This window comes from Pteropus vampyrus, unplaced genomic scaffold (assembly GCF_000151845.1).
Source record: "Pteropus vampyrus isolate Shadow unplaced genomic scaffold, Pvam_2.0 Scaffold12, whole genome shotgun sequence".
In the NCBI taxonomy this organism is placed as follows: Eukaryota; Metazoa; Chordata; class Mammalia; order Chiroptera; family Pteropodidae; genus Pteropus; species Pteropus vampyrus.
In genome coordinates, this window is record NW_011888793.1 from 12,383,606 (window position 1) to 12,400,092 (window position 16,487).

Below are 16,487 nucleotides of genomic sequence, written 5' to 3' on the forward strand. Positions count from 1 at the left end.
GGGCCAGGGGCAAGGTGGGAGAGGTGAGAATGGCAAGACAGGAGACTAGAGTGGGAGTAGGAGCTAGGTCACAAAGAACCTCGAAGATCCAGTGAAGGATTATAATTTTATTCTGGAGGCAGTTGAGGTTTTAAGCAGGAGCGATATGATTAGCTTTATATTTCAAAAAGGTCACTAGGTTGCTTTTATGAAAACAGGTCGAAGGCGGCAAGACTAGTGGGAAAGCCTCCTCAGATGAGCAATAATCATGTTTGATCCAGGGCAGGAATACTGCAGGTGACAGATGAGAACACTTTCTAAGAGGCAGGATTGGCATGATCCAACTTCTAAGTTAAAGATATCCATTCATTAGGGAGCCTGCAGCATAGAGAGACACTCATTGAAGCCAAGAGAGACTGAGACAAAGAAGAAAGAAAAAAGAAGACCTGAGACAGAAACCTAAGGGACTCTAACACAGAAGGAGGGACAAAGAAACAGTAGCCACAAAGGTGACTGCAAAGGAGAGGGCATGAGCCTAAAAAATATGAGAATTGAAAAATATTCATGGGTTTGGTAATAACAGAGTCACCAGAGACCCAGAGGAGAGCAGATTGATGAAGACTCCTTGAGCCTGAGGAATGACTAGGAAGTAAGATCATGGAAACAGGGAGCATCACAAATCTTCTGAGAGACTGGGCTGTAAAGGGGATGAAAGGCATGGGGCAGTATCTAGAGGCAGAGTGAGGTTTGTATATTTTCATTAGTATTATTGCTTGTTGTATAATGGTGGAAACTTGCTTAAGTGCTAATGGGAGAGAGCCTGCCAAGGAGGAGAGATGGAAGGCAACAGAGGGGATGATTTACTCATTGGGGCCCCAAGGTGAGAGGGGTAAGGACCCAGAATATGTGGAGAGATTGTCTTTCAACAGTGAGGGACCCCACTTTCCCATATGAGGATAGAGGGAGAAAATATGTTTTTAGGTTTTTTAGGCATAATTAGAGGAAGTTCTTATCTACTGGTTTCTTTTTTTTTAATTAGGAAGTTATATGATCTGTTGAAAATAAGAGAGGATTCTGTAGTGTCTAAAGTTTGAAGATATCACTTATACGTGGAATATAAACCTAAAAGCAACAAACAAACAGGACAAACAGAGACTCATGAACATGGACAACAGACTAGTGGTTACAAGAGAGTAGTGGGGTCGGGGAAGGTAGATGGTGACAGAAAGAAATGTTAACTATGGGAGGTGAACACACAATGTAAATATATATATGCCTTACTGTTAAAATGTTCAGCTGAAACTTACCGGATTTTGTTAACCAATGTCATCATAAATATTTAATTAATTAAAAAAAAAGACTTAAGGTATTATAAGCTTAGTATTACATATGGTTAAAAGTCAAAGAAAAACATTTACAAAAAGAGAAAAATAAAATAAAATTCGAGGAGTGTGAAGAAAGCTTGAAATAGAAAGAAGAGAAAGCTGGTCGGCAAACACAGGATTGCCAGGCAGGTTGAAGTTGGAGATCATGAAATGACGGTGCTACCAATCCGCTCAGTTTTTTCCTGTCCATCTCTGCATCTACCTGGAATCTTTGTCCACCAGCAGCCTCCCCCATTTGAGGAAGAAAGGAAGGAAAGGTCACATCCCTAAACAGTCAGACAGACCCTGCTGGAAAGGGCCAGCATGACAGCCCCATCTGCGTTTTCCTCTCCTCCCTCTGCCATTAGGCTAAGGCAGTGGACAGGAGGCAGTGCACCTGTAAATGTGAGAGATGACATTTGTCTGTGACAGTTATTACCCAGATCCCTTTACTGAGACTTTGTTCATTCACTGATTTGTCCAGCAACATTTATTGCACATCTACTATGTGCCAGCCACCGCATTACAGGTACGTTGATAAATGAGACCTAGGTGCGCACTCAAATATTAGCTATTCCAGGCTGGAACTGAGTTCTTTAAACAGAGGACTACAATGTACTCCAAGGGTTATTAAAGAGCATGAACAATGTGCTACTGGAGCGCAGAAGAGAGTAACTGAAAATGTGAAATTTTATAAAATTTGTGTCATCCTCAAGCAGTCTTAATGTTTCCTCCAAAACTAACTTACTTGCATGGAAAACAAGAATTAAAAAAAAAAAAATTAGGCAAAGTTAACACTGTTTGTGTTTAATAAGGTGTTTAAAGATCATGCAATCGATGGAGAAACTCTGCCATTACTCACAGAGGAGCATCTTCGAAGCACTATGGGATTAAAGCTAGGGCCGGCGCTTAAGATCCAGTCGCAGGTATGATGATTTTTCCTAACAGTGTGTAGTGATGGTATAAAACTCAAGGGAGTGTGTTATTTTTATCCTGTTGTAATAGTCATAATACCTAGTTATCCTCTATATTAAGCTTTCCGCTCTGTGGCTAGGAAAGTGATAAAAGTGAGGGAACCTGAAACATTAGATGGATTAGTAGCACATATCCCTAGGTATAATTGCAAAGGCACAAAGCAGTGGTGTGCTGGTAAATGTTTCTCTTTAAGAACAAAATGAACCCAGATTTGTAGCACTTGCCAATTTCTGTAGTGTCAATACTTCCACCACGGCTGACAAACTCTTGATGTAATGTCACTAGATACAGAAATGGGAAGAGATGCACAGCAGCACCCCACTTTACAGTATTTTCACCATATGGATAGAATAGACACAAATAGCAGAGATAATAATAAATGATAATAGCAAAGAAATTAAGTAAAGACAATTAAGAAGTGATGAGTTTTGAGAATTTATTACTATAGTTTTCAATATAATGTATTTAATCGTAAGTTTATATAATTTAATTTTTAATAATGGCATGTTTAACAACTGGCTTGAAAACTCCCTAAAAAATCAACAAATGGCTTTCAAGACTGAAACAAGCCAGCTCTAGCATACCATTTCTCACCACCTTCACTGCTTCATTCTGGTCTAAGGCACCATCATCTCATTGGATTCCTGCATTGGCCTTCTAACTGTTTTCCCTGCTCTGCCTTTGCCCACCCAGAACCTATTCACAAAACGGTAAAGAATGATCCTGTCCCATGTAGTGTAGTGATGGGGATACTGTTGAGAAATGCGTCATCAGGCAATTCGGTCGTTGTGCAAACATCACAGAGTACACGTACACAGAGATGGAATAGCCTACTCCATGCCTAGGCTAAATGGCATAGCTTATTCCTCCTAGGCTACAAGCCTGGAAAGCATGTTATTGTTCAAAACAACATGAGATTAAATCAAGAACCTTGGGGACATTCCCTCTGCTTGAGATGCTCTTCACTCCCACCCCACCCCCGACATCCTCATGTTTTGCTCCCTCATCTCCCTCCTCTTTGCTCCTCTCATCTTTCTCAATGAGGCTTGCTCTGATCGGCCTATCTAAAATTGCACATGGCCTAGCCCTCATGCATACTACTACAATCCCTTTTTTCTGCTCTTCTTTTTTTTTTTTTCCTCATGGCACCTATCACCTCCAGTCATACAACATAATTTATTTATTTGTTATACTCATGTTTATTATTGATTTCCCTCTGCCTCCAATAGAATGTAAGTTCCATGAGAGCAGAGAGTTTATCTATTTTGTTGCAGGAGTTCACCAGATAAGAAAAGATATCTTTGTGGATGTATCCTTAGAACATGCAAGACCCATAATAGGTCAAAATTTATTGAAAGAATGAGTTTCCTGAAGCAAAACCGAGAAGCATCAACTAATTCTTCCCAGAATTTACACAAGGCTGCACCTTTTTATTATATATATTTATTCCAGAAGCTGAGATTTTAAAATGTCCTTCAAAAACCATTTTCGTCTGCCTAAAAGTTTTAGGGTAAAGAAGTTGTTTGTGTCTAATGCAAATACTTAATGTTTCTATTGGTATTCTTTTTTTCAATGTAATTTTTTGAAAAAATTTTAGATACAGAAAAGTCACAAAGATAGTACAGAGAATTCACCTAGCTTTTCTTAATGTTAATATCTTACAAAATGTGGCACACTTGTCAAAACTAAGAAATTAACATTGGTATAATGGTACAATATGGCATTCACTTTTAAATGGCATTTTTCTTTAGTGAGAATACTATATCTCTTGGCATAATTACGGTGACACTGTACAATTTTTTCTTTGGCTCTGATTTATTCCTCGCCCCACCCCCCCTTTTTGACCTTACAATGTGGCCAACTCCAAATCATTCTTACTCTTTTCCTCACTTACTGTTCATGAGGCTGTAGTCATTTATTGTGCTTCCATCTGATATGTGTAGTGCCTCCATGAAGCTCAGCTGAGCTGTTAGATCCATGCCCCATCTGCCAGCCCAACAGGACAGGGCTCCCATAGAAGCTGATGAGAGCAGGTCCAGCTGATGCCAGATATTCAACCCAGCAAAACAGTTGTAGGATACTAGGGACTGGGAATTTTCAGGGGCCCAATAGAAGCGGCAGAATTGGGAGATTCTGAGTAACATCGGGAAGACCTAGGAGGCGAGCAGGCAGGAGTGCACCAGATAAGAAAAGATATCTTTGTGGATAAGATAACAAAGCCTCAATCTCCAAAATGGGAATCGAGGGCAACACTATTACAGAGAGCCCTACTACGAAGAAGGAAACCCCTTCTCCGGAACAGAGACTTAGAAGGTGAACCTGAGCTGAGCATACAAGGAACAGGGGTAGGAGAAGAAAGTTACTGGAATTTGAGAACTTGGATATTATTAGAATGGAGGAAGCTGGGTTGGAGCTGTGACAATTTAATAACATAGAAATCTCCTGAGTGCTGTTCAGGATCAGGTTTGTGTAGGAACCCAGTGGTTAGTATTGGGGTACCAAATCCCAGAACAGCCCCATTTATGTCTCAACACAAAGATGACTGACGGCCAGCTGTGTGCTGACATTGCCCAAAAAACTCCAGCCTAGAATATATAGATGTCAAATTATAATGTATAACTGAAAATTATATAATTGTATTAACCAATGTTACCCCAATAAACAAAATAAAATAAAATAAAAGTAAAAAAACAAAAAACAAAAAACTCCAGCCTTAGCTAAGAGAAGGACCAGCTGTGTATTGGTGAAGGTAGAGTGGGGTGCCTGTGGGACGACTGGAAAAGGGAGAGGTAGAGTGAACTGAGAGAGAATAACTGTGTGTGCAGATGAAACATAGCAGAACCAGGAATGGGAACTGGAAAGTTCTACCATCTCGATATCCAGTTTTACAACAGTGAACACTATGATTCTAAGAGAAAGAAAAAGCCCACCATGTCCTAGAAACATGTCCCCCACAACTATGTATATGCCCATGCCTGAAATTACCTCAGCCTCCCTGCCATCTGTGGCTAAGTAGAATACACTGGATTATTGAAAGAATTCACAGACTTAATTTCTATAATTATTTTGTCTTCAAAGGTATCTCAGCATGTGGAAAGTATGTTCTACAAAAAAAGTTTTTCACTTCCTACTCAAACAAAACAAGCCTTTGATCAACCAGCAGATACATCCTCTCTTCTGGGTTTTAATTCCTGGGGTGATACATTGGACAGTCCCTGTTCCCAGGATATAATAATTCCTAAAGGAATCGAGCGAGATAGTATGAGAAATTAAAACCCCCAAGGAGCAAAAAAGTCTTAGTCGGTTTTCCAGAGTCTAGGACATTCTGAAGGGTGCATGAGGGTTTTCCAGCACCAGATGGAGGCTGAGAGGGAGAGAAAGCCAGACCTTCTGGAGTTGTCTTGGAGGAGACCTTGCCCAAGACCTCAGCACAAAGTAGCCGGAGGCATATCCTTGGAAACAAAAGTTTAATGAAGGAGAGAATTTGCAAACACCAAAAAAGCTACCATTGGATGTTTCCATAACGAGATCTCTGAATAAGCCAAATGAGCAAATACTGAAGAAAAGAGCACTAGTACGTGCCAGGATGGCATATTGGAACATCCTTCTCTCTCTTCACTCATTCACCATCCCCCAACACAGAGAGACACAAAGGCAACCCAGCGGAGTAGACAGGAGACAGAAGAGAAAATGAAGTACAAAATAGAGAAATAGAGAAGCTGGAGGCCAGAAAGTCTCCACCTTTTTTGTTGCAGCCTTCCAGGCTGACAGAGGCCCAAGCTAAGGAAGGGCAGACACGTTAACCTTAAAGTTTGTAGTCTGACTATTATTCAGCATTTTCTTTCTGATGTGAAATTATGTTATGACTAAAAATAACTGGAGGACTCTTCGTTATCTGAGAAGGACATGAAAAGTCATAACACCCACCTCAGATTTCACCCAAGGGTGCAGTGGAATTATCTCTGCAAAGCAGGTTTGACTTGGCAAGGTGGAGGGGAGAAGATTGAGGCAGCTTTCTGCCTGCACCCTTCGGAGTCCAACTTTTTCAACTTCACGTCTAACAGAAACCCTCTGAAAGTATACACAGGAAACAGATACAAGTTTGCTCAAGGAGGGGACTGGATGACAGGGGAGTGAAGGAGACTTACTCTACACTCTCTTATACATTTTTAATTTCTAACTGTGAGAATGCATTTTCTATTTTAAAATTTACATTTGAAATGAAAAAACTGTAGTAAGTAGCCTCGAAGATGGCCCCCAATGATCTCTGCTTCCTAGTATTCATGCTTATATAATCTCCTCCCCTTTTGGTGGACCTGACTTATTGACTCTTTTCTAATGAATAGACTGTAAGACATGATGGGATGTCAGTTCTATGGTTTCTGTCTGGGGTGCTCTCTCACTCTCTTTGGAATCCTCACTCTTCAAGAAACCAGCTTCTAAGCAGCCCTGCAGAGAGGACCACGTGATTGAACTTGGAAATGGATCTTCTGAGGGATGCTGAAGGTGGCTCCTCCCTGAGTCAAGCCTCGAGATGACTATACAGCTCCTACATGCTGCTTGATGGCAGCCCTGAGCCAGAGGCCCCCAGCTAAGCAGGTCCTGGATTCCTGACCCACAGAAACTGTGAGATAATAAATATGTGTTGTTTTCAACAACTAAGTTTTGGAGTAATTTATTTCACAGCAATAGGTTACTAAAACAAGCAAATAAATTGCATTGATAAATATATACAGCATGCTACCCATATTACTTTTTGATTTGGAAGAAAGTGGGCTTTCACAGAGAGTGGGCTTTTGAAGTCATTTCCCCACAAACCGCACTAATTTAGTTGAGCTTTGCTTTCTTTTATTTTTAATATGAAAAAAGCAGAATTTTTTTCCAACATCGAATTACATTATACTATCAAATATGAATGTGACTTGCTAGTTTATCCTCTTTGGGGACAGGAGGGTAGAGGAGTGGGGGGTAGAGAGAGAGAGAGAGAGAGAGAGAGAGAATATCCCTCCAAATTTTAAAATTTTAATAAGTTTTGTGGCATGACCTTTCAACTGCTATAATTCCCAGCACATAGAAGTCTCACAGGATACCAAATGTAAGGTAACAGATGTTATGGTGGGGAATAAAAAAAAAGCTTAATTAATATTTTTAATGGTAGCGGGATCACGTGGTTCAACTCACATGACTGATGGCTTTTGAATTTCCTATCCCTGCTAAATGAGTCTATTGAGTTGGTAACCGATTCACTTGAACAGATGTGACTCAATGTTGCTCTAAGGAAAATGTTCTGATGTGCCATCCTGGCATGTACTATAACCAAAAAAAAAACACTATGCTTAATTTTAGATCCATAAAAAAAGAAGCAGAGAACACATGTAAAAGAGGCTCTACCCAGCTCTCAACACTCTTCTTTGGAAGAAAAGGAAACAGAAATTGCTTGTCCATACTGATTGCTTTCTTTCCAGATTAATGACTCTAGGATACCTTTTAACAAAAGACCCACTTCAGTAACAGAAATGATTTTGGAGGGTGAAAATTTACTCACGTTGTCATATAGAAGTAGTTTTTAACTTTTTCACAAATGTTATTTTAGTCTTGAGCATATTCTGTGCCCTTTGTGAGAATTAAACAACAGCAGCAGCAACAATAACAAAACAACTCTTTTATGTTTAAAAATCAATCACAATAAAATTGTGCTTGCTAAATAAGGTCTTCTGGCTTAAGAAACATTATTTAGACAGACTGAGTCAACATCATCTCTGCAACTGTTTCTTCTATGGAAGCATTAGAGACATTAAAAAGCAATAATAGAATTCAAATGTCACAATTTTGCACCTCTAAAAAAATAAAGGATCTAGACAATGGTCATAAATAGTTGTTGACATCACAAAAAGAAACAACTAGACATTATATGCCTCCCAATGGAAGCCTATAAAAGTTACAAAAATAGCAAAATCCAAACTGTGGGTAACTGTATAGTAGAAATTATGTGATTTTCTTCAACAAATAAATTGCAAGAAAAACAGAGAAAGGGAAAAGGAAAACTAGTAAGATTAAAAGATACTAAAGACTTAAATCACCCAGATGTAAAAGTTTTGGAAATAGGTAGTGATGATGGTTGTACAACATTGAGAATGTAACTAATGCCACCACTGAATCATACTTAAAAATGGTTAAAATCACAAATTTTGTATTTTTAAAATTTTAAAAATCACATATATATTTTTTTACTACAATAATCTTTTTTAAAGATTCAAGTAATCCAATACAAATGCTTGGATGCCTATTGAATGAATACACTGTAAAAAAAATAAAATAAAATGGGGAATTTTGAACACAATTCAACGCTATTAAAAAATCATTGTCTTTTTTTAAGATGTTATAATGGGATTTTGAAGTTATTTTTCTTATTGTAAAAACCTTAACATTAAATCTTTCCTCTTAAATTTTTAAGTGCACAATACAATATTATTAACTATAGGCAAAAAGTTATACAGCATATCTCTAGAACTTATTCATCTTACATAATTTTTTTTTTTTTTTTAAGAATTCTATCTCTTAGAAATGTGTACTGAAATATGTACAGATAAAATGATATATGTTGGATCGGGGGTTTGATTTTACCTTACCTACAGCCTAATAAATTAGTCACTTATTATTTTATGGAAGCTGACAGAATACTCAAGACTCATGGGTCAGAGACGAAGGAAATTATTACTCATGACACAATGAGCAGCATGAATGTCACTATATTTGTGTTGGTTGCTCTTGTCATCAAATGCCACAGGGCAACACAGATGGGCCTAGAGGATGTGTGCACATGCAGTAGGTTGCTTCACAGCTGAGGAACACTGAGCTTGGAGAACCCACTTATTGTATAGCAAGCAGTAAGCAAGGCTGCTCTTTGTCCAGGGGTAGATGTGGAGGAGTGAGGAGATGTTACCTCATTTCTTAAAGTTACTAAGTGCATAATCAACAGATCTAGGGAAATTATGTTACCCACCATCCTAGGCACCCAACTTTTAAGCTAATTCCAACCACCGAAGGGGAGAACAACACTGACTTACCCCTCAACCACATAGTCCATTCTTGACTAGACCCTCTACCTTAGCTCATAGGAAAGAAGGAAGTTTATTTTTCATTATTATGTTCCAGATGGAGAAGGGACACTATGAACTGTGCTTTAGATTCACTCTTTCTAGTCACACTGCCAGGGAAGACGAACATCTCCAGGAGTGCACCTGGCAGATGGTCATCCTCCTTTTGCTCAGGGCCCCTCCCCAACCACTTCCTCCTGTTGAAACCATCTCACAAGTCTCTTAAATTAGGACTCTGAGTTCTGACCCTGCCTTTCCCAGACAAGTAAACTCAGCACAAAGAGTTGTCCCCACTGTGAGAACCTTTCAGTTCTCAGAAGTCTTACCCATCTCACTCTGTGGAACGATGTTACTCCCTGTCCTAGTGACCAGCTTGATAGTAAATGTATCTTCATCCTTTGTCCTTCCTCTTGACTCTAAATTTCTTAGGCCACCAACCCAGCCATTCTAAATTCATACTACCTCACTTTCTAAGCACTTCCTGTAACAGTAAGACACCCATCTGTTTTAAATTGTTTGATTCTCCTCTAGTGGTCATCTCAATCAGTCTCCCACTCACTGTCCCAAGGTCCGCGGAAATTATGCAAATGACTCCTGGGAGATGGGGTGATAATCTCCCCTTTCTTTAAGTGCACAGGCCTCTTCAGACACACACATACTCAGACCTACATACAGACTAGCATGCACAATCTACGAGCTATAGTTATCACGTGGCATTGAAACAGACTTTCTTCTGCGTCTGCAATTTACCCTGCTTCTCTCTGACTTATCTGGGTCCTTAAATTCTGTTTAAGCATTTCTACATCTTCATTCATACTGTTGTAGAGTTATTTAATGAATTTAACTGGACACATTGTACAGTATCTATAAGGCAAAATTTAGTTGTATGTGATACATCAGAAGACTGTTTCTCTCCTAAGGCAGGCTGTGCCGCCAACTGCCTTGAATCACAGACTAGAAATGCTGTTCAACTGCTCTCTGAACACTGTAATGTGTTCTTTGGAAACTAAATATTTCAGTGCTTTCTATACGGGCTAGAACAGATAATTTGCAAAACTATCAACCTGTTGTTTTGCATTTGTACAACTAATCCAACCAGTTCTGTGAAGGGAGTACGGTATTTGCCAGAGCTAGGTCAGTGCAGCACTGTGCTTTGCCTTGATAATGAAACTCTGCTGCAGTTTCTGCAGTTTTCTTTCACCTGCAAAACAGAAATTACAATTGTTTACAAAAGCGTTGGTCATCGGTACAATTTGATAAATAATAGTTAAAAACCGTTTCTTGATATTTTCAAAACTTCAACTGCAGACCTCTACTATAACATTTTCTTTTTGGACACACAGTTAGGTCCCCAGACACTGCATAAATAGAAATAATTTCATTCAAAACAGTAGAAAGAAATTTTGTCCATATTAGATTGTTTTGTTCTTGCTGTTTTATGAATTAGGTGACGATCAGGTGATTTATTGTTTTTTGAGATTTGAGCTACCAGTGTCTTTAACACTCAACTTTTCCTAAATCATTAGCTTGGCTCTTTGTGCTTTGTATTAACACTAATGGTTTGCCACTAAAACTGCTCACTTAACTGAACAAGCAAATAAAGATTCACAGTACAGGAATCAGAAAGAACCAGCCAACATCTAATTATATAGGTTGTACATAAGAGGGAGATCAGCAACTCCAAAGGACAAATCTACAAAAGGCAATACTTTTATTCCTGAGAGTATATGAAAAATAGTCTTTATTCCAGGCCTGATGATTGTTCCCATGCCAGAGGCATAAAAAAATCATTATTCACCAGACTTTGTTTACATTCACCAACTCTTTAGGCAAATGACATCCACAGAAGAGACTGCATTCCATATAGGGAACTTTCCAAAGAGAGTGGTCTGACTTTCCAAAGGGAGTGGTCTGAGACTGCATTCCATATAGAGGACTTTCCAAAGGGAGTGGTCTGATTGGGTTACTTCTTATGATTACTACCACCGAAATATTTGCTAATTCATAAATCAGGGCCTTGTTTTTAAATTTAAGATAAAGAATAAGAATAAAATGCAAGAATTCTTGTGAAGATTCAAATGCTTCTCCTGAACATTAAAATCTTTTATTTAAAAATAGTACTTCATTTCAATGCTTTTGTTGTAGGATAGTGTATCAATTAGGATGCTCTGTGATGCAAATGACAGAAAACCCAATTCCAGTTGGCATAAACTATGAAGAGAACTCGTTGGATCTGGTAACTAAAAAGTCTAGATGTCTGGCTTCAGTCTGGGTTTATATAGTGATTCAAATGATGTCACTGAGGATCCAGTTTCTCCTTGTGCTGCCTTCCTTCAACTTCGTCTTTAGGTTCTATGAAAGTGGCTTCCACGCAGCTCCAGGGCCTCCTCTCTCAGTAGTAAAATGCCTGTAGCTGTCCAGACTTGATATTCTCACATCATGGGTAGAGAGAAGAACATATATCTCTTATAGATTCAAAGTCCTGGGAGTCACTCAGTCTTATTGATTCCTTTGGCTTCTGTGCCCAATCCCTATGGCCAAGAGGACTGGATACACTGATTGGTTCATGCCTAAAGCCTGAATTTTTATATTTTTGCAGCCCCATAATTTCGTTTTTTATTTGTAATACCTCATCTCACCCTTTTGGTTTTTAGCCACTTGAGAACAGCAACTATGACTTCTAAATTCCTTGCACTATTTCAAAGCACCCACAACAATGAATGCTCAACAAGTGAGATTCAGTCATGTGTTGTGATGTTCATAATAGTCATTTTTTTTTATTATTAATTGTTCTCTAAAATCTTAAAATACGTTGCAAAAATATATTAGATTTATAGGATAATGAATGCTCTTCATGGCCCTTCCAGATTCTTTCTCCACTCATCCCCACCATGTTCAGTGCCCCAAAAGGCTGAGTTCAATAGACTGCATGAAATGGTCTTCATTCTCTCTGGATTCCACTTGAGTTTGGCCAGTGGGAAACACCAAGGAGAAAGGAAGAAGGAGTAGGAGAAAAGAAGGATCAGAGTACTTATTCCTTGGGTTCTTTCTCTGCAAGGCTGCTTTTCTCCTGAAGACCATAGCTCCTATCAGGCAGCCCTCTCCAGCAGCTACAGCTATGGTTCTCCCAAAGCTCCGGATCTGGGGAAACCAGCCCCTCCCCTTGTTGTTTCAGGCCTAGGGTTGAGAAGGTTCTCTGTTATTGCTAGTTTTTATTGGTTTCCCCTAACCCCACCCACACTTGTGTAAATGGTCCTTCATTTAATTCCCTTCAATTACCGTGTTTGTGTCCTGCCAGGATCCCGACTCATTCTCTCTCTCTCTCTCTCTCTCTCATTTTCTCTCTCTCTCTCTCTCACACACACACAGAGAAATCCAACTCAAACTGGCTTAAATCATCAATGGAATTTATTGAATCATGTAACCAAAAAATATAAATGTCTTGTTTCAAGCCAGTGCAGCGGCTCAAATGATGGCATCAGGGCTATTAGAACTAGAAGAGACTTCATTAATCAAATTGTTACTTTGATTATAATATAATTAAATCTGTATCCAGGAGGGATGAGAGAAAGTTTTCTTGCTCCATTTTGCTGTTAAGAACATTGGGGAAAAAAAAAAGAATGTTGCAGAATGAGGACAGTAGTTTACCCGGCCTAGTTGCTTCTGAATCCTATCTCAGCACTCTGTAAACATTTGAGATAAATAAACGAGAACTTTCAGAGGCCAAAAACAAAAACTAACTCCACTAAAATATGTAAAACCTAAAGGGAAAACAAGTAATTGGTTCACCATTTACATCTTTGCACATTATTTTCATCTTTGATTCACAGTATCTAACACAGTCCCTACAGAGTAGGTGTTCGGTAAATAGATGGATAATGGAAAGTCCAAACTAGGTATTTTCTTTCATATGATGCTGGAAGTGGCATAGCAATCGCTATACTTCTCTGTTCCCAAATGTTTGTTGGCTCCTCCTGCCAATTTCATATAATGGAAAGACCACGAAAGACCAAGGGCACTACCAATAAACAATTTATAGTAACCCCAAGGCAGCGAAACATATGCCAGTTTTTTTTTAATTAAAAGACTTTCACAGTGCATACAATGTTTCTAATAACACTATAATGTCAAAATTAAAGAATAAGAGAACAGGAAGTACCCTGAAAAGTTTCTCATTTCTTTATCCCCAGCACCACCACCCCCATGACCCATGGACAACTGACCTCATTAAAGTAAAATACTTGTATGAGATTTAACACAGCTGACCCTTTCTCAAAAACAAGTTATCTTTTATACTCTCTAAGTTAGAAAAAGATCTTTTTAATGTTTTTGACTCTCTCATTTATCTCTTTTTTAGATAACCAGTGGGCATGTCTCTGTTGCTCCATGCTATGCCAATGACAATTTGTCCCTTATTTAGCACAAACAGGTATAACAAGCAAGAGAGTAATGCGAGCATGAGAATTAGTGTAAAAAACTTGTTGCCCAAGAGGCAGTAGATGGGGTAAGACAAGCCATGCACGTACAGGAATGACCCTTCTCTGCCCACACTCTCACTGAGCCAGGGCTTCCTGGAAGCCACAGCTCTCGGGGAGACTAGACACCACCAAGGACAGTTTGGTCTCCGGCTCAAGAATACCTGAGCAGAGCCCACTTGGCTTTCTGAAGAACTTAACAACTAAAGCCAAGGAAATCTAATATTAAAACAAGCTGAGACAGGGAAATGATTATAACTCAAGTGTCTGGGTGGAAAGAGATTATGAACTATTACTGCTTTACCTGTTCCTTCCCATCAAGCTCAGAGCTGTTTTAAAAACTCCATATCAGTTCCTTGAGACCATTTAAGAAATCATTTGAGCTGTTTCAGACTATCTCTGAAATATGTTCAAGTTTCCTTTTTGCTGATGCCTCTTCACACTGCCTAAGGAGAGGGTATCTTAAGTATGGTGGAGGGACCAGAGGGAACCTGGTTTGGAAAACCCCACTCCTGGAAGTTTGCCCACTCACGTGCACTGAGGCTTTGGAATTCACCACCTCCAGAGTGTCTGCTTTTTCTAAATAATCAGTCAGAACAGGTTTCTTCATTCCCAAGATGGGTGAAATGCATCCCATTTTTACCCATTTCCTCTAGCCTGGGACACATTGTCCCACATGTTTTAGCACCACAGTGCTGGGCATGGCTAGATGCGTGGTCATTGATTTCTGGGGTCTAGGCTAGGCCTTCCTGACTCAGCTACCATTGCTGTGGCCACCAGATGAGATATGTGCTTAACAACCGGGCCCCTCTTCCTGCAATGGTGGGAAGCCACTACTGCTGACTTTGGCTAGTCAAGCATTCCTCTATCTTCAGCCACAGTTGCTGCTGTTGCTCCTCCTACTTCTCTTGCTTTTTTAAACTTAAATTTTATAGTTTAAAAAAAATTAGTGCATATGGTCACATGGTTCAGGAAGTTACAGAGTAATAAACTGCAGTTCAAACCCTGTCCTCCAGGCACTAATTGCCCTCCTACAACAAATAGAAATGTACATCCATCTTTTTATTCTTTTTAAAGCAAATGTTAACATACTATATTTGGGAGTTTTGTGTTTTTTTATGTAACAAAAAATTACAATGTTGCCAGCAATGACTGTTGCCAGCAATGAGTGCCTGTTGTCCCAGCTCTGACTAACACAGTTTTATAAAAACATTTGATCTTTGTTAGTCTGATAGGTAAAAAAAAAAAAAAAAGTGTTAATATGGTCGTAATTTGTAATACTTCTCCCATAGGAAGTAGCAAAAATGCCTACTGGCATTACCTGTTCATTCCGAACCTCTGGAGGAGGAGAGAGCTGACCTGAGTGTTCCCTTCATCATGCCAGCCCCACCACGGGCCTCCAGCATAGCCTCAGCTCCTGGTCCTTTTCCTCCTGAGGCAGGAGTCTTCCAACCAATGGGCGTGCAGCTCCCCCTGTCCTGGCATTTGGCTGGCAATCTCTCTACATGTGACTGCACACCCCAACCAGCTTCTCCTGATACTCTCCTTTCTAGAGAGCTCATTGCTGTATCCTCTCCTCAGATTAGTAGCAGCTGGAGCCTCACCTGAAAGGCCAAGGGGAGGGAACTATTTCCAGAACTTCAACAGAGATCTGAATGGAGAGGGCCACTTAGCAAGAGCTGTGACCTTCAACCAGCAAGAAGGTGAACCAGCAGGCTAAACAACTTGACCTCTCCTCCCACCCTCCATCCCCTGCCAGTGCTCTCCAGTGCCTGAATGTCACCCAAAGCCAGACGGGGAGGGACACTTTTGATGTAGCCACTGAGCCACATAAGTAGTGAAGAGGGTGGAGTGGGGATCTGGAAGGGCAAAGAGAAGACACCCAGCATGCCCACAAATGGACAAAACCCATGTTCCTTTGGAATTTGTTCCCTCAGATTCTTTACTTTGCCTCTTGAATTTTCCAAGCTCCTGGAAGACAAAGGCTAATGGGTCTAAGGTTTGCAGTAATGACTGTCCATGCTTCCCTTCATGTAAGATTTTTCTGGTAAATGGCACTCAGCTGCATAGCAGCCATAATTGCCTCTGGATTACTTGTAAATTTTTAAAAGTTGGTTTTGGATCTTGGATTAGCACAGAGTCATATGGAAGAAAAAGACCTGGATAAAGAAGAGGCCGTTATTATTATTCATATGCAACTAGAAGATAATGTTTCATGAGGATCTGCTTGTTTTATAGGTTCTAAATGGCTAAAGTGTATGCTCTGGAGATCTAGTAGGCTCCGGCAAATTACTATTTCAACTCTAGAATCCTAGTGTCTCACTACCTTAAGACAATGGGCACAAATGAAATTTCAATGATATTAATAAATAAATAAATCTCAATAGTACCTCGCTCTCACATGCTCAACTCTATGTAAGAGGCCTAATTTTTAACAGTGTCCGTGTTTCTGAAAATTTGCTAAAATCCTCAGGGATCTTATATGTGCCCATGAATCTGTCATGGTCATTATTTGCCTTTCTGGTAAGGTGAACTGGGGTTCCACAGCTTCAAGGGCTGACAGTTTCATACAAGTAGCACACAGAACTGAAACTGCT

The 16,487-nt window shown here is 39.6% G+C and overlaps 1 protein-coding gene across 1 annotated transcript in view; it reads left to right on the forward strand.

The window, feature by feature from the left end:
- The window catches only part of SAMD7 (sterile alpha motif domain containing 7), a 19,885-nt gene extending 14,294 nt beyond the window's left edge, over positions 1 to 5,591 (forward strand). Inside the window, exons 7-8 of the mRNA XM_011380183.2 lie at positions 2,159 to 2,269; positions 5,397 to 5,591. Of these exons, the coding sequence (XP_011378485.2) occupies positions 2,159 to 2,269; positions 5,397 to 5,591 (306 nt within the window). The remainder of the gene's footprint in view (positions 1 to 2,158; positions 2,270 to 5,396) is intronic.
- Positions 5,592 to 16,487: the final 10,896 nt, after the last annotated feature.